Source organism: Gnatocerus cornutus, chromosome 1 (genome assembly GCF_029298725.1).
Source record: "Gnatocerus cornutus isolate USDA-ARS CGAHR chromosome 1, icGnaCorn1.1, whole genome shotgun sequence".
Lineage (NCBI taxonomy): Eukaryota > Metazoa > Arthropoda > Insecta > Coleoptera > Tenebrionidae > Gnatocerus > Gnatocerus cornutus.
Window position 1 is genome coordinate 11,108,025 of NC_142233.1, and position 25,615 is coordinate 11,133,639.

The 25,615-nt window shown below is 33.6% G+C and overlaps 1 protein-coding gene and 3 pseudogenes across 1 annotated transcript; 3 read left to right on the forward strand and 1 right to left on the reverse strand.

Annotated features, from left to right (window-relative positions):
- The first annotated feature begins 1,858 nt into the window (after nt 1-1,858).
- On the forward strand, nt 1,859-24,575 carry LOC148180362 (uncharacterized). The gene is made up of 9 exons (XM_088039419.1): nt 1,859-2,206; nt 15,154-15,334; nt 15,386-15,525; nt 15,572-15,701; nt 15,749-16,023; nt 16,072-16,190; nt 16,240-16,512; nt 16,560-16,717; nt 23,144-24,575. Exons 1-9 carry the CDS (start codon nt 2,011-2,013, stop codon nt 24,099-24,101), a joined length of 2,430 nt encoding a protein of 809 aa, XP_087895545.1. The 5' UTR covers nt 1,859-2,010; the 3' UTR covers nt 24,102-24,575.
- Nucleotides 18,529-20,501, reverse strand: LOC148180363 (heat shock protein 70 A1 pseudogene; annotated as a pseudogene).
- LOC148180364 (5S ribosomal RNA) lies at nt 21,992-22,107 on the forward strand (annotated as a pseudogene).
- Nucleotides 22,853-22,971, forward strand: LOC148180365 (5S ribosomal RNA; annotated as a pseudogene).
- Nucleotides 24,576-25,615: the final 1,040 nt, after the last annotated feature.

Sequence of the window (25,615 nt, forward strand, 5' to 3'; positions counted from 1 at the left end):
AATTGCTAATTAATTTGAGATATTAAATATACAGCCAACTTTGACAACTTATTAACTTCAAAAATCGCTACATTTAATTTTCCCCTAATTTTCTCTCTAAAGAAATGAAAGCTTGATTTACACCCAAGAATTTTCTAAAATTTACAAAGTAGAGTGGACTGGAGCTCTACTTTGTATGGTTTTTAATTGGTACAGTTTCGAGCAACAAATTCAGAAGAAAGAAAATTCATTTGAGTGAGAAACTAAGACTTCTATTCTTATTCCTTTTATTCTTGTATGTAGCTCTCTATTAGTATTTTAATAATTCAACAACTGATTTGGGGTTTTGTTCATACGGTTGGGAACACGGAATTGTCATTCAGTTGTCATCATAAGTTCTAAACGAGTCTTTATCAACGTTTGAGAACACTGAAAACTTGAACGAAATGTCAAAATCAAATTTGAGTTACAAAGTAAAGCTGAATTTATATTTTTATAATCACATGACAATGCATAAATTATACTTCAATTTTCATATTGTGAAAAAATGTCGTTCAAAATAATTTGCTCAGGACTGTAAATACAAAACCTTGAAGATTTTGGGGTAACTCACAGTTTATGTAACACAAAATAAGAATGACTGAAATATGTACTTTGCAACAATAAATAACGTTGGCAAGAAATCTATAATTAAAAAGTAAAACTAATTACAGTGGATGCCAAAATAAAGTACAAGATTAGGAACATATTTTTTTTTAAATTGAGATGTGTAAAACAGGCTTTCAGAGGAGGCAGAGTGATAATTTTTGTACGCTTAAAAATGACATTAATAAAACAGAAGAGAAAATGTCATTGATGTAGTTGTAGACTATTTATACAGTGGTTTGCATATTAAGTTTACTTTTAGATGCATCTGCAATCTTCAAAACACCTTTACATTGTAGGCCCAGATTACTATTGGTAGGTTAATTATTATGAAGTGCCTACTTAGTGGTAGTTACGATAACGATCTTTTATTAGTAGTTCAACAGTTTAATTTTTGGCCTTAATTACAATGTCGCTGCACCACTTTATTTTGGCCGTCACTCTACATAAAATAGAATTTCTAGATTTTTTTTTTATTATTGACCACTTTAGTTTAACAGTAGTAATTTGTTAAATATTAATATGCAACAATTTCTGTAACTAATATTTGATATTTACAGCCGCGGCCAAAATGTTTTGATTAACATGAAGTGTAAAGCACCCTTTATGAATTTCATTTTTCCTGTCACTTTTGATAAAATTGATTGAAATTTGCACGGCAAATTGCCAGTAATGCATAGATTACAATAAAATTTTCAAAATGTCAATAAAATGATGTTCAAAATAATTTGGCCACGACTGTATGTATCAATTTTTGTGGACCGAATTTTACATTATGAAAATAAATAAAATTATATTATCACTTGGCAGTATAATCTTTTGACATTTTGAAAATTTGAGTGTAGTCTATTCATTACTGTCAATTTGACATGTTGGACTCAAGCAATTTTGTTAAAAGTGACACTAAAAATGAAATAAATAAAAGGTTGCTTTACACCTGACTTTGACAATTTTGAAACATTTGATTTTAAAAAGTTTTTGATACAAGATACGTCGTAGAAATGTAAATATTGTTGGCAGCCCTTTTTTTCTAGTTTGTTGCTGGCTTCTTTAGGGTCTTGACGCGGCATCCATCAAACCTTTCATTCATAAGTTCCAAACTCGGATTTCGTGTTTGAATCGTTCAAAAACAGTCCCCTGTGATAAAAAACGTGCTTATAACCATAAAACATAGAAATTAAGTGGCAATATCCATCGAAAAATGGCAGGCGATTACACGCTAGGTTAGTAAATAGTAGAGCTCGCATCCGATGAACGTTTAATGCCATGCTCACACCGACACAGCTGATCGTGACATATGCATACTCTTGACGTTTCGTCGAAATCAACGGAATATTTTTGTCAACAAAAGTGCAGTTTTAGTGAGTAAAATAATAGTTTTTCTCGATGGCAAAGCCTTCGCCACTAAATCCACTTCGTCATATAATTGAAAGACAGTATAAAGATAATGTGTTTATTAAAAATAAAATATTCAAGGAACGGTTAGCCAAGGCAAGAAATTTATACAGAAAAGATCTTCTAGCCCATTATGGGTGTGTTAACGCCATCGAGTTTTCAACTGAAGGAGACCTTTTGGTGTCAGGTAAGTGTTATTAAAATCTTTGAAAAATGTTAAGTATAATGTCCTGTTTTTAATGGAATTTATTGCGAGTCGAAGGTAGGTTGGTTAAAGCGTTTGGACACTGGTTTTGCAACTTTGTAAGCATCTAAGCATGACTGTATCCGCTCTTAACTTTTATAGTGTTAATAACGACAAGCATAGGGACAATGTACCGGTTCTTGGGTATAACCCTTTCAGGGTTAGGATAAAAGACAGATTTTATTTATCTTATATTCGATCTACAAATTTATATTGTGTCTGGCTTAGATTCAACTGCCACATCCTACATCGGAATTGGAAATTGGAACTTAGATATTCATGTCTATCATTAAACTCCAATGTTGTATTACGTATTATAATCCATTCGCTTGGAGTTTACCTAATCTCTAATAGCTATCGGTGTAATATCAAACGAATAAATACTCAACACTTTTTAATCTCTTTGAAATAGGATAATGCCTATTCTAATAGCCCCAGTTTAGTTTTTAGTGTTTATTTTGCTAAAAATATTTTATCAGAATTATCTCCTCAAACAATTTTATTGGTAATATCACTTCCATTAACAATTATGTTTATTTAAAGGTTTATTTTTGCCAGCTGATAGACTTCATGATAGTTTGTGGTGACACACTTCCTTCGCAGGTGCCTGTCATCCACTATGTTCAAAGCAGTTTTTTGGACTTAAATAATTAGTTAATTATCTTCACCCTGTAATTTTGTTCGGTCAGCAAAATGCGTTGAAAATGCTTGGAAATCACTTTTTGGCCTCTTGAAGTGCAAAGTTGACTTTTTAATTGTATCCAGAGCAACGGCAATTTTTCAGTTATACTCACAGTGCTGTAAACGCTCCAGGAATGCGGTAAAAAACTCAGATTACACTGCCCATTCAGGAGTGATTGGGATGAAAGCAACCAATTACCATGATGAAGAGTGCCCACCAAAGTATTATTTACATAAGTTAATTTGCTCATCAAAATGATATTTCTACCTTTAAAATCATATTAAAAATATTTTTCACACTGGCGCCATCTATTAGAAGATGACGAACGTCAGATTTGAAACTTCTCAGGTATTTAGAAAAACGCAATTATTGTATTAATTATATGCTTTTCGGCCAAAAAACGTTATACAAAACTAGCACTGCAACGATTTTATAGGTTTCTAGCAAAATGCTACCTTTGTCTGAGGCAAATACATACATACTGTTATCGAGCTACAAGGTGTTTACAAATGTTTCTAGCATCAAGGATGGTTATGAAATGTCAAAGAAATTTGCCGCTCATTACAAATAAGGAGTTATTTTGCAAAACTCAATAAATCTATTTCAAAAATGTTTACAGGAGTTTAGAAAAAACGATAATTTGTTCAAATTTATTTCAACTATTTTGGTATAAGGTATCCATCCTGTGAGAGATTGGGAGATTTCGACAGTTGACATATAGGTTGGCAGCAAAGATGTTTTAGTATAACAGATTCGGGCATACAGTGTAAATAGAACCTACGTTCAGTTCCAACATGTACAACGTACTTTTATAAAACTTCTCTTTCTTTCACATTGAAATTTTCATCGATGTTCAGTCTTTCCTTTTCTATAAGATCCAGCCAATAACGAGCTCGTCAGTCGTGGCTTATTTCTGTTTGACGCCAGAAATGTGACAGGACGCCGTCTTTCCGTTGCGTTTAGAGGTTACGTTCATTTGTTCTGTGGTTCATTTGCAAACCGGTTAACATTAGTTATTTGTTTCACTAGGCTCGAAAATGGTCTTTTGGAAATGCGAGGAAAGTATTGAAATCCGAGCCCGGAGGGCGAGGATTTCAATTTCCCAGCATTTCCAAAACATTTTCTAGCCGTGTCAAACACGAAATTTTGTGCGCCGACAATTATTAATAGTTATTTATTTTGACTTTTGATTTGAATTTGAAACGTCATTCCCTCATTTAGGGGAATTTTATCAGCTGGGAAATAGGTTGGTAGCATCCCACTCAAATCAAACGATTGCAGATTAATTTAAATTCAAATTGTTTCAGCAAATTTTTGTGGAATCTCTACTTAATTAATTTACCTTTATTATTTTCGAAGGTCATTGGCCTCCAAATCTGCACACAAATTGACACAACTGACATTTATGCAGCGATGCCAACTTGTAAAATAAAACCAACTATTCGAAATGTCACGTTTGATTGCCTAGACATTCAAAAGGTGATTTTCTTGCCGCAAATGAGTATCACAAATGCCATGAAAAATGACGGAGGCGCACAAAATATTTGATTGTTTTGTGTTGTGTTGTGTTGTATTTGACTTTATTTAAAAACTATGTTAGTGTGTGTAGTGTGTAACGCTAAAGCGAGCGATTTTTCGCTAAATTTCTATTAATCTCTTATTTTAAAGGTTTCTCTTCCTTTAAATTTAAATCACGCACTAACTCTCTAGACCAATCAATTCTCAGATACTGTAGAAAAGGATAGACTTATTTAGTTGTCAGTTTTCAATGTGTTAGAAAGGGACAAAACCAATGGTGCTTTTCTGAGATTATTCGATGATGTTGGCCCAGAGTTAAGACCTTATCCCTGAATCTGTTATACAAGGTGTTTATAAATGATTCTAGCATCAAGGGTGGCTCTGGAATTCCTGAGATGCACTATTTTGCCGCTTTGTTTTTATAGTGAATATAACTATCTTGAAAATTTTTTATAATGTTACTTACGTCTATGACGTTTTAGTTACAGTGTTGTGTCCAAGTTTTTGACTTTCAGGTTTTAAACCACTACTAGAACAGTTTATTTCTCAAAATTTACTTTGCTCTATGTTTGAGGTTAACTTCAAATGTCAGTTGAAAAATCGAAACCCACATTTGTAATGAGCGGCAAATTTCTTTGACATTTCATAGCCACCTTTGATGCTAGAAACATTTATAAACACCTTGTACTAAAACATCTTTGGTTGGCAGCAAATTATGCTACAAAATACATTAAAAACACTAAATTCCTACGCAAAATGGGTTGACAGGGTTGTCAGTAACTGGGGTTATATGCTATTTATTTTGAACGTGAGGTCCAAAGTCCAACATGTGTCCAAATTTTGGGACTGTACGCAAAATTGTGCATTGGGTTGTACCTCATAGTGATATTTTTTGGTTTATTAGGTCGAATGCATTGTCTTATTGACAGTTTACTTTGTTTACAATTAACTGAAATGACAGAAACAATATTAGCAATGTTGAGAAATTATCTAATTTTCTCAAAATTTAGACAAAAATCGTCAATGTTTTTGTTCGTTATGAGTAGAACTTTTTTGATGAAAAGGTGGATCTCCATAACTCACAGTGAGACTGAAAAACAAGGGTTGTATATTAAACATAATCTATCGTGCTAGTTTTTAACTGTAATTAACAGTAGAGGGTGCAGTGGGTGCAAGTAATGTTTAGTTCATGGCTTAACATGTTCAGATCCTCAAATTAAAAATCTCACTTTGAAACCTTTGAGAAAAAAAAAAGGAGAAAAATATAATCTTCGTGAATCTAAATGTTGATAACTTCGTCTCTTTTTGCTCACTGAACGTCAATAGTTGCACTTGCTTCGAATCTAAACCCAAATTCTATTAAAAGAATGCAAAATGTTCGCCCAAAGGTTTAATTTGGAAAAATAGGCGATTTGTTTACAAACATGTTTAGTAGTCAAAAAAACATCCACATCACGTAGTACAAATCTTTTATTAACCACTTTTCGTCAAATTAGGCTTAAATCTTTTAGTATTTTCAATAAATTCCTGATTTAACCAAAAGTGTCAATCAAAATGTAAACAAACTTATTTTGACACCCCCCACTCTAAATTAGTACCAACTTTGATAAAAACCCCTCACTTGCCAAATACACTCAGCTCTCATACAGGGTGATTTTTTTAAAACGGCAGTCGTTGTAGAATTTTTATTTTTGAACCGATTTCAAAAATTTTAAAAACAAATTAAATGGTTTTTAATTTACTATAAACTGATGATTTTAAATTTTTTCCAAGTGTCTTAGTATCTTTTGGTCGATACTCAACTTTCTTATTTTAAATTGGAACCTTTTTTTTTTCATAATTTGGAAGATATTAATTTTCTTGATTCAGAAATGTGTAATATGCTACTTTTACAACAAATATTTAAAAAAAAAGATCAAAAATGAAAAAATTTAGGCAATAAAAGTTAATTAAGTAAATCAAATGTAGGTGCGTGGTGTCAAATAAAAGAATGCCGTTATTGTAATGTCAAAAAGCAGCAAATAACAGAAAGGATTAGCATTTTTTTTGAAATTATTAAAAACAAAAGACAATAATAATTGTATTTAATTAAAATACAGTTAAAACGCCATCCCGTGTTTTTCATGGCACAATTGACATCATGCACTTAGATTTTATTAACTTTTATTGCCTAATTTTTTTCAATTTTGATAATTTTTTTTTAAATATTTTTTTGTAAAAGTAGAACATATATTACACATTTCTGATTCAAGAAAATTAATATCTTCCATCCAAATTATGAAAAAAAAAGGTTCCAATTGAAATTAAGAAAGTTGAGTATCGACCAAAAGATACTAAAACATTTAGAAAAATTTTAAAATCATCAGTTTATAGTAAATTAAAAACCATTTAATTTGTTTTTTAAATTTTTGAAATCGATTCATAAATAAAAATGCTACAACGCCTGCCGTTTTTAAAAAATCACCTGTATATACCTTCCGCCACTAAAATTGGGACCTTTTATGGGTAATAAATGAAGTTTATTCTGTTATTTTAAATTTCGCGCGTATGGTACACTTTTTATTGCGTAGATTTAGTGACTTTTCTGTCATTCAAACTCTCACTGTACCAACAACACAATGTTTTAGCAAGAGGTTTTTCACTGAATAAAATATATACCAGAGCTCATTACTATCGGTCCACTCATTAAAAAGTTAAGTTGGCAGCAGCCTTTAGCGATTTTTATCCGTAACAGTTGACCTTGACGCAACTGTGGCATGCATAAAGCTAATCGTCTTACGCAAGATTGCCAAAACTTGTTAAATCTTTATTGAAACCTTTCTTTTGTAACAAATTTTTAATTAATTATTGATTAATTCACTTAACTTTGACAACGTGTTAACCTCAAAAATCGCCACTTTCAATTTTCCCCTATTTTTCTTCCTAAAGAATTGAAAGCCTGATTTACACCCAAGAATTTTCGAAAATTTACACAGGAGGGTGGACTGATAGCAATGAGCTGGACTTTACATATTGTTAGATCTACCCAAAATAATCTCAAATTCACATCAAACCTACTGTCAGTCAAAATTGGATTTATTGAGTTTTGAAAAATAATAATGGGTTCGATTTTCCACTGACATTTGCAGTTAACTTTAAACATAGAGCAAAGTAAGTTTCGAGAAATAAATTGTTCTAGTTGTGGTTTAAAACCTGAAAATCAAAAAGAAGACACAAAACCGTAACTGAAACGTTTTTGCAGTAAGTAACATTTTAAATAATTTTCAAGATAATGTCCATTTGAATAAATGTGGCCCCTAGCTTTAACACAGTACGCTATGGACCAAAATTGTCATTTGACATATTCAAGTGGCAAAAAAAAGAGTAGGTAAACCTGGGCTGACCTTGGTGAAATGTATTCGTCGAAATTTCTTATTGGTTTATTGTCTTTGCGATAGAAATAACTATGATTTGTTGGAGCAATGATTGATAATACGCTGAGGAAAAATATTATCCTAAAATCCGAAAATTATCAATGTATAAGACAGGAGAACTTTTCAGGACCACTCGTATCTGTCAAAGTGACAATTTCGGTCAGAGTACTGCGTGAGACAGGAATTCCAGAACCACCCTTGATGCTAGAAACATTTATAAACACCTTGTATAAAATTATAGTTCCAGTGCCTTTAATGTAAATAGCTATTTTGAATTTCACAAGGCTATAATAACTACTCTTTTTAAAGAATTATCAAATATCGTGAAGGTTAGGCTTTGTTAGAAAAATCATTACATGGTTTACCTAGAGTTAGGTTTTGAGCAAAAAAACCTAGAAATGGTCGGTCAATTATCACAATGGAACGCCATGATAAGTAACTACCTAAACGGGAAGAAGAAACCTGTCATTTCCAGCATTTGCAGTCAGGGACAACTTCCAACAAACTTAAAACTGGAGGATTTCGAATTCTACCGGTCGAATTGTAAGAGCTTTTAGACTGGCATTATGTTAGAGAAAAATGCATCTCCAGTGGACACAGAAACATTTTAACTCATTGTCGAGAAACAGGAAGATAAAACCGTCTAAGAACACCAGTTCAAGTAAAAAGATATCGAGGAGGTTCAGAAATGTTTTGGGTTGGAATATTGTTTAATTAAAGGAGTGTTTTCATCCACATATGTATTTGGCGCTGTAACTGGACAGATTTATGAATACGGTGTTGTTAGACTAGGTCAAGGAGATTAATTTATTTTTATGGGAGACAATGCAGGACCGCACTGCACATGAGGATGCACTTGAAGACAGTAGTGTACGGAAAATGAAGTGGCGTTCAAACTTCCCAGGCATGAATCCATGGGATAAAATACAGAAGAGTTAATTGTCGCTGTGAGAGAAGACTGGGAAAACAGACCTTAATATGAAATTAATCTTTACATTTGGGGATATCCAGAGCAGCCTCAATGGCTCATTAAGAGTTATTAATTTTTTATTTTGATTATTAGAGAACAGAATTCTTATTGTTGTTTTGCCAATTTGGTTGAGTTTGGTATCTAATATGCCTTTTACTTTAAACAATTAAGGCTTCGAAAAAGTTTTGTTTGTAAATTTTGGTTTCAATGAATGCTGTTTAAAGTACAATTCAATTTTAATATTTATGTTAGTGAATAAAGAGTATAATGATTAGTTCATTGTGTCCCATGTTTACAATAGTATAAATAGGAGCAAGAGTTGAAATTATAATTTCCTATAAAAATCTTTTTAAATAAATATAATCTGAAAGAATTCGGAACAAAAATCAAAATATTGTGCGAACCATTAAATTTCTAATCTAAGCAGGCCATGCATTTTGAACGTATGAGATTTCTTACATGACGCCGCGCACAAAAAACAATCTGTCATTACTAACATAAGTTTATTATATGATATAATTTTTTCACAGCCAAGTAGAGTGGATTATAATTAATTCAGTTAACATAGGAAAAAGGTCGTCGTCAAAGCTAATTAACAATTTTACTTGTTTAATGATAAAAATTCACATTAGATTCCTGGTAAAACATATAAAACTTTAATTCTGTTAAAAGCTACATGGGTGTCGACTATACGTACATTTTCTTTATTATTATCGTGAGATTTATATTCCATTTTAGACAGGCTATACAGTAAAATCAATGGCTTAGTGTTCACTTGATAAAAAGTAAAACTTTCTAGTGATTTGTTTTTGTGGTTGGGGTAACTGATTTTCAAGAATTTTCTTTAATTTGTTTATCACAAGATTTTTTACCATTTTTTTGTAGCTAAATAGATTTACACTAAATAATTTTACTTGGGATTGGACGATTCAATTGTACTAATTTTTTTTTTATTAAATGTTGACTTTTTGGTCGAAAATTGTCAAATGTCTCAAATATTTCAGTTTTCATGCGTTAAAACTGCTACGTTGGTATTAGTACGACATAAAATCTTTCTTTCAAAGCGAGTCCAAGCACCACATTGACTACTAAAATATTTTGCGCGCGACTGTAATTTATTTGACATCATGAAAATTTTAGTTTAATTTACGCATTAATATTTTTTTTGAATTTGAATCAAATTATCCACAAAGACTGCTCTACATTTTACGACAATTCAATGAGACTGACATTTTGCCCACAAGTGATTGATTGCAAAAATGACAAAAAACGTGACTACTTTTTTAAATTTTAATCGTTTGTGTAAATTAAACGAAACATGTACGAGTTCTGATAGTAATGACGACCTGTTATCAAAGGTGACTTCTGTTTTGAATATGATTGTTGTGGGATATACAAGTGTCCCAGAACTCGCGCAGGACCCGTTAACCACAGATTCTGTATAGCTACTTGTATATGAATTTGCAAAAAAAATTTTTTAAGTCATTACATTTTGAATTAGAGCAATTTAAAGTTGACCAATCACAAACTTTTAACTAATTGTACTTGAACAACACTTTACTTGTTACTTAGCAATATCAAAACTGCCGGAAAAATTTAAAAGAGGAATATTAATTTGGTCCACTTAAAACAAAACTTCAGTCTTCACTTTTTTTATTAAACTGTCATTATTGGCTTTATTGTGTGAGTGTTTGTCTGTAATAAAATGTAGAGAAAAATACACGGAAATGCTAATTATCCATGGCGAAAGTGGCAGAAATTTTGAGGAAGCAACCAGAATATACCGTGAGCGGTTTCCAAACCGCCAGCATCCTACCGCTAATGTATTTTCAAGACTAGTGAATAGAGCTAGAACCAGCGGATCATTAGTGCCGGAACGGAAAGGTGTTGGTGGTGTGGATCGAACGGTCCGAAATCCTGAACCTGAAGCAGCTGTATTGGAAGCCTGAAGACGACACCAGAAGTGTTAGAAATGTGGCAAGTGTAAAAGCACGGTCCAAAGAATTTTAAAAGATAATCAAATGCATGCCTTTCATTATACAAAGACACATCACCTCCTACCAGAAGATTATGCACCACGAGTGACTTTTTGCACCTGGTTATTGGAACAACATGAGCTGCATCCAAATTTTGTTTCCAAAATTTATTTACGGATGAATCACTATTTTGTCGACAAGGAACATTTAATAGTCACAACTTTCATATTTGGAGTAACGAAAATCCGCATGCCGTCTTTGTAAATAATTACCAGCACCGATTTAGTATAAATCTTTGGACTGGAATTCTTGGTGACTCTTTGGTAAATAATTAAATTGTATTGTCTGTTGCCAACAAAAAAATTACAGATTGGACCTTTCGAATTTCCGCCTCGTTTGAATACAAATATTTATTGTAATTTTTTACAAGAAAATTTACCAGACTTGTTAGATAATGTGCCGTTAGATACGTTAGCAAATCACTGGTATCAGCAAGATGGAGCACCAATCCATTTTGCTCTTAATGTTATAGAGTTTTTAAATGAACAATATCCTAATCGCTGGATAGGGCGCGGAGGTCCAATATCTTGACCCGCCAGATCCCCGGACCTCACGCTTTTAGATTTTTTTTGTGGGGTCACGTTAAAAACTGTGTTTACCGTGTGCCAGTGGAAAATGTGGATATTTTGCGACACAGAATTCAACAGGCGATGGCTGAAGTAACACCACAAATGTTAACAAATGCCAGGAACAATTTATTAAGAAGAGCAAGGCTTTGTATTGAAGTTGGTGGTGGTCACTTCGAACACTTGTTATAAAATTTAGTTAGTTTAGTTAGTTTAATTTAATTTCGATTCCTTTCTTTTGGTTTTGTTAAGTTTAGTTGCTTTTAGGTTATATGTCATGGTGACAGAACACACCAAAGTTGATCAAACAAGTTATGGATATTTTTTCTCAACAATTCGGATAAATGTTTCTAAGGAAACGCACTCATTTTTTGAAAATACCTTTCGAGAAAGAGATTTGATTGGTTAAAGTAAAACCCTTTTTATTTGAATACTACACATTATTTTACCCTTTTTCTTGTGCAGTTCGTTTCAAATTTAACATCGGCATCCGCTGTTAACGGGTCCTGCGCGAGTTCTGGGACTCCCTGTATAAGAGGTATAATTTGGGTGCAGTGTTAAAACGGTGGTTGACATAAATAATAATGAGTAAGATCACCAGTTGTTATTTTGAGCATTTGATAAATAGTTATATTTGGAAACTTGCAATGATTATTTGGGTAGTCACTGTTATTATTATTTGTCATCGAGTTAACTTTGCAAACAAGAAAATAAATATCGTTGATAGACTCGTATCTTCAATAATTATAGTCAAACTTCAAAATCGTAAAACTTAAGCTTTTCAGACATACTTTTTGCAAGTGTCTTTCAAGTTCACAACATCAAGCATTTAAGCTTACTTAGGCAATGACGAATGTCTCATGACATAGCCGCATTTCCTCGTGATTTATTAGAGTGTGAAGTTTTTAGAGCGAATGGATGATGTTTTCCAATAATTTTGTTATAAACCGTATTAGTTTAATACTGATCACTCGGTACATACTAATCATATTAATTTTGAAATTTACTTGACATGGTTTCGTTTAATTTCTCTACTAAAATTCATCCAACAATATGTATTGTTGGTTGCCTGCCTTGTTGAAATATCGAACATTAAAAAACGGATCAGGTCAGGTCAGGTCTGACTCATGTTGAAATGCACTTGACATTACTAATTGAGTTCCCTACCTCATTTTATTCACTGACTAAAAAAATAATTAAACGCCATTTATGAGACAGTGGTTTTTGATGTGAGGCCATAAGTCGCAGGGAGTGAAGTCATACATATTATTACATTATTAAAAACTTGTGATTCCAAAAACGAAATTTTGTGTTAAAATAGCGTTTCTAATATGACAGTTTAAATAAGGTATATTAATAGAGAAAATATACGACACTGAATGTTATATGAGTGAGAGCGAGATAGAGAGAACGACATTACTTGTAACTTATAGGCACACTAGTCTGTGGCCAATAACTGACTATTAGGAGTTATGACATCACAAATCGGACTGAGGGCACGCGTATTCAAATGTTTATTATTGAAACTTTTTTGGGATAAGTCATGCGCGTCAAAGGAGTAAAAGATGTTTTCAGACCAAATATGTAGTTTAATCTTTTAAAACAAAAAAAAACAGACCTCGAATGATATAACTTCGTGTTTTTTTTATTTTGTCATAGTTTTAATGAGCTTTCTTTTGTGGTTTTGTTTATTTAGTGCAATGATGTTCCCACTTTTATCACGAAGGTGCTTAGCTAGCGCTGACTCATGGATATAAACTATACAAAGACCGTGAGTTCGAATACAAGGAAAATTTATATTTTAGACAAATATTTAATAGACCTTTTGTTTTAATATCATTTGATTACAGAGGAGAAATAGTTTTCCTCTCACCTCAGGTCTTGGACGAAAACGATTCTCTTTACGGTTAGGATACACAAATTGCTACATTTAGTGTGGTTTTATCAACTTGTTACTTAAAAATACACCAGAACTTATCATTACAAAATGCTGATGATGAAACGAGAGATTATTTATTATAATGTGGTCTATCATAAATGTGTCATAAAATTATTATAACACCTCAACAGTAGTTAAATTGTTTATTGGCGGCGTATTATGTAGATATAATTTATGACTTTTAACATTTACGATGAGTTGACAGTTTCAAATTACGATTTTCTAATAAATGGGAAATAACGGAAATAAAAAATTCTACGCGAGCAAAATCTGTATATTTTAACAACATTCTGCAGCAAAATGCTAATAATCAAGAAGTCGGTGTTTCAATATGTGTAAATTTATGCCTGAGTAACGGCACTATAAAGTAGTTTGTTTAAAAGCGTAAGAAAATACAGGGTGATTTTTTAAAAACGGCAGGCGTTGTAGAATTTTATGAACCAATTTCAAAAATTTTAAAAACGAATTAAATGGTTTTTAATTTCCTATAAACTGATGATTTTAAAATTTTTCTAAATGAAAAATATTAAAAAAAAATATCAAAAATGAACAAAATTAGGCAATAAAAGTTAATAAAATCTAAGTGCGTGGTGTCAAATAACACAATATCGTTATTGTAATGTCAGAAAACAGCAAATAACAGAAAGAACAAGTTTTCTTTCAACAAGATGGGGCTACACCTTACAATGCAATTGTGCAATAAAAAAAACGGGATGGCGTTTCAACAGTATTTTAATTAAATTAGGTAGTTGTTTTTTCTGATTTGTAATTATCTTGTCTTTTGTTATTAATAATTTCAAAAAAAAATGCTGATCCTTTCCGTTATTTGCTGCTTTCAATTCTTTTATTTGATACCATGCACCTAGATTTCATTAACTTTTATTGCTTATTTTTTTTTCAATTTTGATAATTTTTTAAAAATATTTTATATTTGCTGCTTTCAATTCTTTTATTTGATACCATGCACCTAGATTTCATTAACTTTTATTGCTTATTTTTTTTCAATTTTGATAATTTTTTAAAAATATTTTTGGTAAAAGTAAAACACATTACACATTTCTGAATCAAAAAGATTAATATCTTCCAAATTATGAAAAAAAAAAATGGGTTCCAATTTACAATAAGAAAGTTGAGTATCGCCCAAAAGGTGCTAAGACATTTAGAAAAAGTTTAAAATCATCATTTTATAGTAAATTAAAAACCATATAATTTGTTTTTTAAATTTTTGAAATCGGTTCATAAATAAAAATTCTACAATGCCTGCCGTTTTAAAAAATCACCCTGTATTTATCATAGTATATTATATGAAACGAGGATAATAAGGTGTATATTATTATTATACAGGGTGTCTCAGAACTCATGACCAAGAGAGCAAGGGAAGGTGCCGGCAGCAATACAGATAGTAAATTTTTAAACAAAAATTTCTTAATTTTAATAGTATTCGAGAAAGGATAAAAAATTAACAACCAATCTCGGAAGCTTATTCTAGAGATGGAGTAAAATTTCCTAGGCAACGAGAATGTAATGTTCAGCTAACCAATGGACGATAGTATGTATCCATGGTTACCGATTTTCAAATTCTGTTCAGCTTTTGGATTGGCTACCGTTTTTTTGTCTAACCTCGATTATTTATTGAGCTAGAAAATTTTTGTTTCGAAATTTTGGTTTAGAATTGTTGCCTTCATAAGCCGTTTTTCTCTGGGTTACGTGGGACACCTGTATATTAGTGCTAGATTTCTATGTCTTTTTATACTTTTTTTTTCTAGGTGGTGATGACCGGAGGGTCCTACTATGGTCAGTACCAGAAGCAATGTTCGGCAAGGGATCACCAGTGGTTATGGAAACAAACCACATCAGCAATATATTTTGCCTTGCTTTTGACTCAGGCAACACAAAAATTTTTTCGGGTGGAAACGACGATCAAGTTATTATTCACGATGCCATAACGTAATCGCTGACTATTAGATTACTAGTAGTTCTCACGTTATAATTTTTCAGAGGACATTTAGTAGGCAAATTAGCACACCGAAAACCTGTCTATGGGCTAAGTATAAACCCCCAAAACGACTACGTTATGGCGACTGCAGGAGACGACGGCAGAATTCTTTTATTCGACGTTCGGGAGTCTCCTAATTCAGGTGAGTTGGATTTACATTCTATTTTGTTCTAAATTGTTGTTTTAAGATCCGCTCTGTTTGGCCAAACAAAAGACTGGTTTTCATTCTGTGATGTTTAATCCGATTAATCCTAGATGGTTGGCCACGGCAAATTCAGAAGAAGGGATTGCTTTATGGGATTGTCGCAAACCTAAAGAGTAAGCTACGCAATTGAATGAAAAGTAACGTATTATACTTTTTCTAGGTTACTAATACATTACGATGCAAACTCAGGTCCTATCAGTGGAATAAGTGCGTGCTTCAATGCTACGGGTAGCAGAGTTCTAGCTCTTCGACGTAGGTTACCTCCTGTACTATACGCAACTCAAAAGGAGAGTGCCATCTGTCAGTTTTATCACCCTCAGTACTATAATTCCTGTACTATGAAAACTTGCTGCTTTGCTGGGGATGGAGACGAGTACGTGTTGAGCGGCTCCGATGATTTTAATTTGTACATGTGGAGAATGCCATCAGAGGATGGTAATTTTTATTGTTTATAAAAGTAGCATGGTTAACTTTATCTTAAAGGTGTCGAATGGGGAAAGTCTCACTTAGTTTTACGTGGTCACAGATCCATTGTCAATCAAGTCCGATACAACAAGGAAAACAATCTTATCGCATCGTCCGGTGTTGAAAAAATGGTGAAGGTACTAAAACTATAACTGCTAATTTCGTGGTACTTAAAAAACTTTTCAGTTGTGGAGCTCTCTGCCAATAGGCACTTGGAAAGGATCTCTTCAAAAAGAACACTCTGACGCTTTCCGCTCTGTTTATACTCACGAGGATTACATTTACTTAGTCGGACACAGCGGAGAAAGAATTTCACATGATTATAGCGATCATTCGACTCAGGAGGATTCAAAGATGCTGGCGTTCTTTGATTCGCTAATTCAAAGGGAAATCGAAGGTTGGGACTCGCCTTCTGAAAATTCCGAGTATTCGGATAGTGATAGTGATGATCGGGAGAAGGTGAGAGGAATCTCAATTGCCTTCTTGTATTCATGTCTTTCTTGCAGAACGTGGCGGGTATTTTGAATAAAATGTTTTGCAATGGAAAAATACCGGTGGAGGAGAATAAGAAACATAGGACGAATAGGATTGCTCAACTGATTGCGAAGAAGCGCAGTCGTCTTGCCAGGATGGCCCATGATAAGGCGACCAGTCAGGTTTTACGGTTCGTACGATTTTCCTTGATATTTCTGATGACATTTCTCAGATGTTAAATCTATTTTTTTGATAATATCTTTAGCTTTTAGCTGGTGCAATAATTTGAATTGTTTATCTAGTTGGCTGTTATTTTGCGAACGTATGTCTTGATAGCTGACATTCTCCAAAGTCTGTTAATTTTTTGATGTGTAACACTTTCACTAGGTCCAACCAACTATACATTTTTCCTTCAGAGAATTTGCTGATTTACAAAGCATCAATTTTAGAAATTAAAAGCGATAAGTTAGATACCTGAATGGTTACATATAAATGTTGATTAGAACATGACTCTACAAGAACTGACAAGTTTTTAGTAATTGCAAAATTTAATGATGATAAACTAAATTCTATTGAAATACCTGCTAATCTGCAAGCACTAAAAATAACAAATATAAGTTAATGCTTCTACAATTTGGTGACAATGGGTCTCACACGACAAATTGTGACTAAATTCATTTCAATATTAAAATTAAATTTGCTAAAAAAACTAAGAAATATAGATGATTACGTTGGACTAAATCAAACTACACGTAACTAAATTTTGACTTAATAAATACATGTACTAAATTTTAAAGAAACTGAGATTAAATTTAGTAGACTAATTCAGACTAAAAATAAAACTAAAAATAAAATAAATTTTTAACATATGGTCATCTGTATCAATAATTTTACTATTTATACTAAATTTCAGCCAATTGTGACTAAAACCATCAAAATATATATGCATTTAGTAGACTTATTTTAACTAAACGAAACTAATAAATTTCAACAAATCGTTGTCTGAATAAAACCATGTTTACTAAATTTCAGTTAATTGTGACTAAAACTTTTTTTATTTTAAAACTAAATTTACTCAAAATGTTGGAAAATTTAGATGACCTAAAATGGACTAAATAAGTCCAAACGGAATTAAACTCTGACTAAATTGAGACTAATAAATTAGAAAAATATACTAAATTTCAACAAAAGTTAGATTTGATTAGTAGACTAGTTTAGACTAACCCTATTATCAAGTTCAACTAAATTTGTGATTAAAGCCATTAATATGTAGAATAAAACTAAATTTGCTGAACAAAATTAGAAACACAGTTGGACTAAACTGTACTGAGTAGAAAACTCAACTGGGTTTTAAAAAAGTTGAACTAAATTAAATGTTTTAGAATATTTTGATTAAACTGTAGTAAAAATTGTAGACTAAATACGACAGACTGAAGTGAAACTAGTTTGGAATTAAAATAGATAAACTGTTAAATCGACTAAAATTGACAGATTTGTATAAAATAGAACTAATTTCACCCAAACATTCTAAATTTTAGTAAATTACAAGGTGTTTATAAATATTTCTAAAATAAAGAGTGGCTCTGGAAATCCTGTCATGCACTATTTTGCTGCTTTGTTTTCATAGTAAATATACTATGTGTCTTAAAAAATATTTATAATGTCACGTCAAATACGTTTCAGTTACAGTTTTGTGTTCAGGTTTATGATTGTCAAATTTCAAATCACAACTAGAAGATTTTTTTTTCAAAACTAACTTTGCTCCATGATTGAGGTTAACAACAAATGTCAGCTAAAAAACCTAAACCTACATTTGTAATGAACGGCATTGTGTTACTCGCTCTACTGAACGACCAATCACAGAGCCGCATTTTAAGTTTGCAGGAAAAACTAAGCTTAGATAAAAACACATTTTTCATAACCAAATTAGGTTTATTTAGTAAAGAACCATACAAAAAATTACAAAATAACTAAAAATCAGTCTTAAAAATTACAAATTGTCTAATCCATTTCTTCGATCGTGGGTCCACTTTGGGCGCTGAATCCACTCTGTTGCTGTCCGAAGTTGCCCGACATCGGTCCATTTTGCGAAGTTCCTTGATGCAGTTTCGCCATAATGGGGCTGCAGACTAGAGTTAACTCTCTCTGCTTGTCTTCGTATTCTTCCTTTTCCGCCAACATGTTGCTATCCAACCAGTGCAAACAACTGTCGCATTCTTTAGTTACTGTTTCTTTATCAGTCGTGGATATCTTGTTTCCACAATCACTCACAGCCTGTTTAACTTGGAAGATGTAGCTCCTACTCTTTGTCTTTGCTTTTCGTCTTCTTCCTTGTATTCTTCGGCTTCTGACACCATTCTATCTATGTCCTTCTGTGACAGTCTTCCTTTATCGTTCTTGATGACGATGTTGCGTGAATTTCCGGAACTTGTGTCTTTTGCGGAGACGTTAAGAATCCCGTTGGCGTCCAAGTCGAAAGTGACTTCGATTTTAGGGACTCCTCGTGGTGCCGGTGGAAGACCCGTCAAGTCGAAAGTTCCCAAACGGTTGTTGTCTTTCGTCATTGCTCTTTCGCCTTCGTAGACTTGGATGGTGACGGCTGACTGGTTGTCGGCGTAGGTGGTGAAGATTTGTGTTTGTTTGCACGGTATTCTTGCATTGCGTTCGATGATCTTCGCCATGACACCTCCGGCAGTTTCGATACCCAAAGACAGTGGAGTGACGTCCACTAACAGCACGTCTTGGATCTTCGAGTCGGATTCTCCACTTAACACAGCTGCTTGGACGGCAGCGCCGTATGCCACCGCCTCGTCTGGATTAATGGAGAGGTTGAGTGCCTTTCCGTTGAAGTAATTCTGGAGCAACTGTTGAATCTTCGGGATGCGAGTGGAACCGCCGACTAACACTATATCATGGATCATCCCTTTGTCCATTTTCGCGTCAGTGAGAGCTTTCTCCACCGGTTGTAACGTTCCTCTGAACAAATCGGCATTCATTTCTTCAAATCTTGCCCTGCTGATTCTAGTGTAGAAGTCTATGCCGTCGAAGAGGGCGTCGATCTCAATGCTGGCTTCGGTGCTCGACGAGAGGGTACGTTTCGCCCGTTCAGCGGCTGTTCGTAAACGTCGAAGAGCTCTAGGGTTGCTCCTCAAATCCTTCTTGAATTTCCGTTTGAACTCGTCGGCGAAGTGGCTCACTAGTCTGTTATCGAAGTCTTCACCGCCCAAATGAGTATCACCAGCTGTGGCTTTCACCTCGAACAGCGACCCTTCGTCGATGGTCAAAATGGAGACATCGAAGGTCCCACCGCCCAAATCGAAGATCAAAACGTTTCTTTCTCCTTTGAGATTCTTATCCAAACCATAGGCCAGTGCTGCTGCGGTGGGTTCGTTGATGATCCTCATGACGTTTAACCCGGCGATGCCTCCAGCGTCTTTGGTGGCTTGTCTTTGAGAGTCGTTGAAGTACGCGGGTACTGTGATGACAGCATCCTTCACCGATGTCCCCAGATAAGCTTCAGCCGTTTCTTTCATCTTCGTCAACACCATCGAACTGATTTCTTCAGGTGCGAATTTTTTCAATTCTCCTTTGAACTCGACTTGAATTTTCGGCTTTCCGCAATCATTGATGACTTTGAAAGGCCAGTGCTTGAAGTCTTCTTGGATTTTCTGGTCGTCGTATCTCCTTCCAATTAACCGTTTCGCGTCGAAGATGGTATTGCCGGGATTCATCGCAACTTGGTTCTTGGCGGCGTCGCCGAGGAGACGCTCGGTGTCGGTGAAGGCGACGTAGCTTGGAGTTGTTCGATTGCCTTGGTCGTTGGCGATGATTTCGACTTTTCCATGTTGCCAAACACCGACACAGGAGTACGTCGTACCCAAGTCGATGCCAATAGCTGTAGATTTCACCATTTTTACACTTCTTGATTGGTTAAGATCACTGAGTTTCACTTGTATTCTCGACTTGTTATCGCATCGAAGTATTCAAATTGACTGAACTTGCGCCGGCTCCAAGCGCTTATATAGGAACGGCGAAATCGCGCTCGAATGTTCCCGAATGTGGACGAATATTCTCGAAGGTTCCATCTCTTTCCAGATAACTTGATTTTATTTTATTTTGAGATTAATTATATTTGGCTTGTAAAATATGGACAATAAGTTGATAAAGCACTAAATACAGCTTTTTCTTTATAATATACCTAAATTTTAAGGAAATTTTGATGTTTGTATTGAAAACTTGTCCGCAGTTTCCGTTAATCCGATTAATTTAAACATCGGCTTGTGATTTTTAGGTTTAATTTTAATTTATTATTTACTATTTTTGTTTAACAATAACCTGTTTAATTAGCTCAAATTTTTGGTATTATCTTTCAACTGAATCAAATTGATAGTGAATTGGTAAAATGTAATTAACAGATCAGTTAGATTATAATCAGAGTTTTAATTAGTCTTTTTTTCTGAATTAGTCTTATACAGGGTGTTAGGTAACGTTACGGCCATAGAAAAAGGGGTGATGGAGGCAGCCGTAGAAAGTAATGTTTCGAAATTTTTTTCGGGTTTTCTTGAACCGTTCAAGAGCTGGAAGGCTTTGAATGTGACCAATCAGAGAACAATTTGCATAAGGTTACAAAAATTTGAATCAGAGTTACTGAAGGAAATTTTTTGTTTGATGTCAAATTGACAGTTCCTATTTTTTATCAGTGGCGTACTTGTTCCATTTTTGTGGAAAATGTGTTGGGTACAATAAAGGAAACATTGTTGCGTCGTTTACAATTATGTGCTCAACAAGATGGTGGCCATTTTGAACATCTATTGTAGTGTTGCTTTATTGTCTGTTTTTTGAATAAAATTGCGTTATTGTTTTTCCCTTTTATTGACGCCACTGATTTAAAACTTCAAATGTGACGGGAAAGTGACAAATTATTCGTTTGGTCCGAAAGCTACTTGGATTTCTGTAAAATTGAAAAATTATTTGAAACCATTCTATTGGTCAACTTTAAAGCCTTGTAGCTTTTTAACTAAAACGAAAAAAATAAAATTAATTGCGGATTCCGAGAGTTTGCCTTCCTTAATTACCCATTAGTGAAATTAGTCTACCCTGTATATTAGTGAAATTAGTTAATTTGGGTCTAACTGAGCCCGATCTAGACAAATTTGATTTAAGCGCGACTAAAATCGGTTTAGTAAAGTTTAATTTTGCTTAGTTTTTGCATAATAAATTTTTCGATTTTTTTTTATTTTCAAGTTTTGTAAATTCTCCAATTCGTAAATTTTAAATTAATATAATCCACAAATTTAAAATTGTTGTTTTTTATTTACAGTCTGTTTTACACCAGCGCATTCACCATTGATAATAATAACAAAATTATTACAATTTTTGGAAGTTTGAGACTCTGGGTCTAAAGAAAGTTGAATTTATAATTAGAAATGACTCCTTTTGAATCAAGATCACACACTAATGTACAGGCAACGGCCATACCACGTTGAAAACACCGTTTCTCGTTTGATCAACGTTAAGCAACGTCGGGCGCGGTCAGTACTTGGATGGGTGACCGCTTGGGAACACCGCGTGTCGTTGCCTCATTTTTTTTAATAATAAACGGAACGAAATTTAAAAAAATAATGATGTGGGTCTGCCCTATGTCTAAAATAATTTTTGTTTTTGTTATTATTAAGAGAGAAGGAATTCTGATTCTAAATGTGAAGATTGTTTTGTTTTGTTAGATCGTTACGACCAAAGAAATAAGAAAAATTAAAAAAAATGGATTAACAAAAAATCAACAAAAATTTAAAATGAATTGAGAGAAATTAAGAAAAATTTAAAAAGACTCAAGAAAATCTAAAAAATATTCAAATAGAGGTGTATGTATGCACAATTGGAGAAAATCAATACTCCTATAAAATTTAATGACAATCTGAATATAACTAGAGAATAAAAAAGATAGGTAAGATAAAAAAAACTTGTACGCTGCTATAGTAACGAAGCTATTAAGGCATCTGATGTGTAAATAGTCTATCAACGCATTTAAAAAATAGTATTTCATAGTATTTCATAGTATTTCAAATATAAGTTTCACAAGACAGGTTTTAGCGCGCGTATTTCAGAATGAAGTCATAAATAAGTAAACAAATGACCTGACTGGTATTTAAAATTTGTACGAATTCTGAGATTTTGTTTGTCCTTCGGCGGCGCATCCACCATTTGGTAAAATCAAAATCATTAAAATATTTGAAAGTTTGAAGCTATAGGACCCTTGGGGGCTACTAAAAATTAATTTATTTTAGAATAGTTTTGCTTTTGTACCAAGAGCATACACTGAAGTTCAGGCAACGGCCATACCACGTTGAAAACACCGTTTCTCGTTTGATCAGCGAAGTTCAGCAACGTCGGGCGCGGTCAGTACTTGGATGGGTGACCGCTTGGAAACACCGCGTGTCGTTGCCTCATTTTTTTTTTCTAATTTCAAATTAATTGTATTTTGGGTTGCATTTCACGATCATCATGCATTCACGATTCGAATCAGTCTATTTAGTTGTAATTTAATTAGAATTACAAAATAAATCACCTTTGACTACGTTTAATGAATATGGCCTAATTTCAATCCTATTTTTTTCAGGTACCACATAAGAGAGAAAAACCGCAAGAAGAAAACTTCCCAGAAGTCCAAAACGTCTTCAAAATTAAAGAAAACCAGCACAACAAACAAAAAACCCACATCTTCAAACAAAACCGTTTTAGAAAAAGACAACCACAAACACAAATACGTACCAGAACGCAGTAAACTTCGAAAATATCGAACCCGCCAGAGTCTCAGAGATATGTGTGATAGCAATCATTCTAACAACTCGTACGACGCCCCCAGCACAAGCACAGGCATCACGAGTTCAAATAATTCCGTGTTTAGAGTAATCGAGCAGGATTCGGATGAAGACGTGCCTCCTAACAATTGTACAGAAAATGGAGGATCCGAAGAGAATAATTTTGTGAATATCTTACCTACTCCTTTAAATGGAACTCATGACATGTACATAAACGTGTTAGAAATGACTAATAACAGTTCGAATGTCAACGTGGTCACAGTAAGAAATGATGATTATGGTCAAGCTTCAACATCCAATGGCTCGAATAATTCGATGTTGGCCCATGAGAATGGAACAAACGGGTGCATCAGCATGTTTCAAGAGAGTTGCGCTTCGACATCCAACAATACCATTTGTGCGGGTGTTAGAAGGGCGTCTTGTAGTGCCGATACGTATGTGCGGAATGACTCTTATAGTGTGTATGGCAATGAGAGCGAGAGTGACTCTGATTATGAGTACGATTATCGTACTCCGGTGAAGAAGAGGCGTACAGTTAGTGCTTCGGACAGTGGTTGTGGAACGGGACCTTGTTCCAGTACCAGTCCTTATCCTATTAGGAATACAAGAATTCACCAAGAGTGTTCTAGTAATGATTTCTACAATAACGACCGTGACTCCGAAGATGAATTTAATTATGAAAAATTTAAAAAACGCGTTAGTAAAGCTAGAATGAACATAAGGAAACAAATTGGAGTAGATTCGGATTCAAATTAGTTTTAACTTTATATTGCATTTTTATTTTTTCTATATATTACAGAACAGTTCTTTCCTCGAGGCCACAGCCAACTTTACATCTTACAGTTTAATCAAAGAAACTGTGATACCTTCTGTGATAATGTTTACATTCTCTTACCACTTGGCCGAACGCTCTGTATAACGAAGGTGGCAATGAATCTGAGAAAAATCAGCCAATTTGTCCGTTTCTTGTCACAAAATTTCATGTTTTTCCGAAATCAAGGGCTTCTTGACGAAAGAACTGTTTTTAAACATATTTCGAAAAAGTTTTTTTCTGAAACTGTTTTTATTGTTTTATCTTACAAATAAAATTGTAGTGATAGCTCATTTTTATTGGTCCATTGTATGTGCGTTTATGGAAAATGTTTTGTTGAGTTAGATTCTGAATTTTGAGTTCTATGTTTACTTTTATGTAGGTACCACGAAAGTATGATAATAAAATTATAAGTAAGATTTTCTCTATTGTAGTCCAACTATGCATCTTCGTGGTCTAATTATGTGTATCGAACCAAGGGCACTCTTCCTTAAAAGGCTATATTCTTGACTGTTTTATTTACAAGTACACTCTGTTTCACGAACTTATCCCGATCTCTCATAAAAGCGTTCAAGGCAAGAAATGAAGTAGGTTTATAGTTTTATCTCTTTCTATCCAATAACTGAAGCTAAAGCCAACCTAGAACGTATCGCATTAAGATTGTGCTTCTCTCTATTCTTTTCTAACTTAAGAAGTGAACAGAGACAGAAGCTCTCAAATACGCCGAGTGTTACATCAGCTCTCAGGATGCAACTAGAAGTGTGAACACCGACAACAATAGGACACGAAAATCACTAAAGAATTGCCCAAAATTGACTCTAAGAAAACATACAAAAATTCACCCTTATCTTAAGTTGACTTGATTACCTAAGGGATTAGTACCGGTGACTCATTGGTCCTGACTTAAACAAAATCATGAGAATTTAAATTTTTAAAAATGAAGTAAGATTTGACAGTAGTACGCTGTCAAATACAGACAGAGCGGAGTGTCGGTACTTGAACCATACTCTTAAATTATGGGAGATCGGGATAAGTTCGTGAAATAGACTGTAGTCTATGTGCAAAGGACTTGGAGCGGAGCGAACCAATCTGGACTAGTAAAAAGCACTATTTATTATAATCCGTGTTGGTAGTCCTGTCTGTCCATCAAGTCGACATAATTAACATGATTTTGGGAAATAAAGAGCTTCTATTTTGTAAGTTGTATGGCAACTTTGTTAAATTTAAGAGAAGTTGATAACTACCGAATTCTAAAGGGTGTTAAAAAGTTATTCCGACAATTGTTTAGGGTTCATTGGACAAAAATTGCCGAACAATTTTTTTTCTTAACTTTAAAATGTTTCTGTCACTTTTTATTTTAGTTTTGAATAAGCTGAATTCTGTGATTTTGTATTTCCGATTCCCTTTAGATTTTCTAGATTTTTTTTAGCCCGGCGCATTTAGAGTAATATTAAAATGT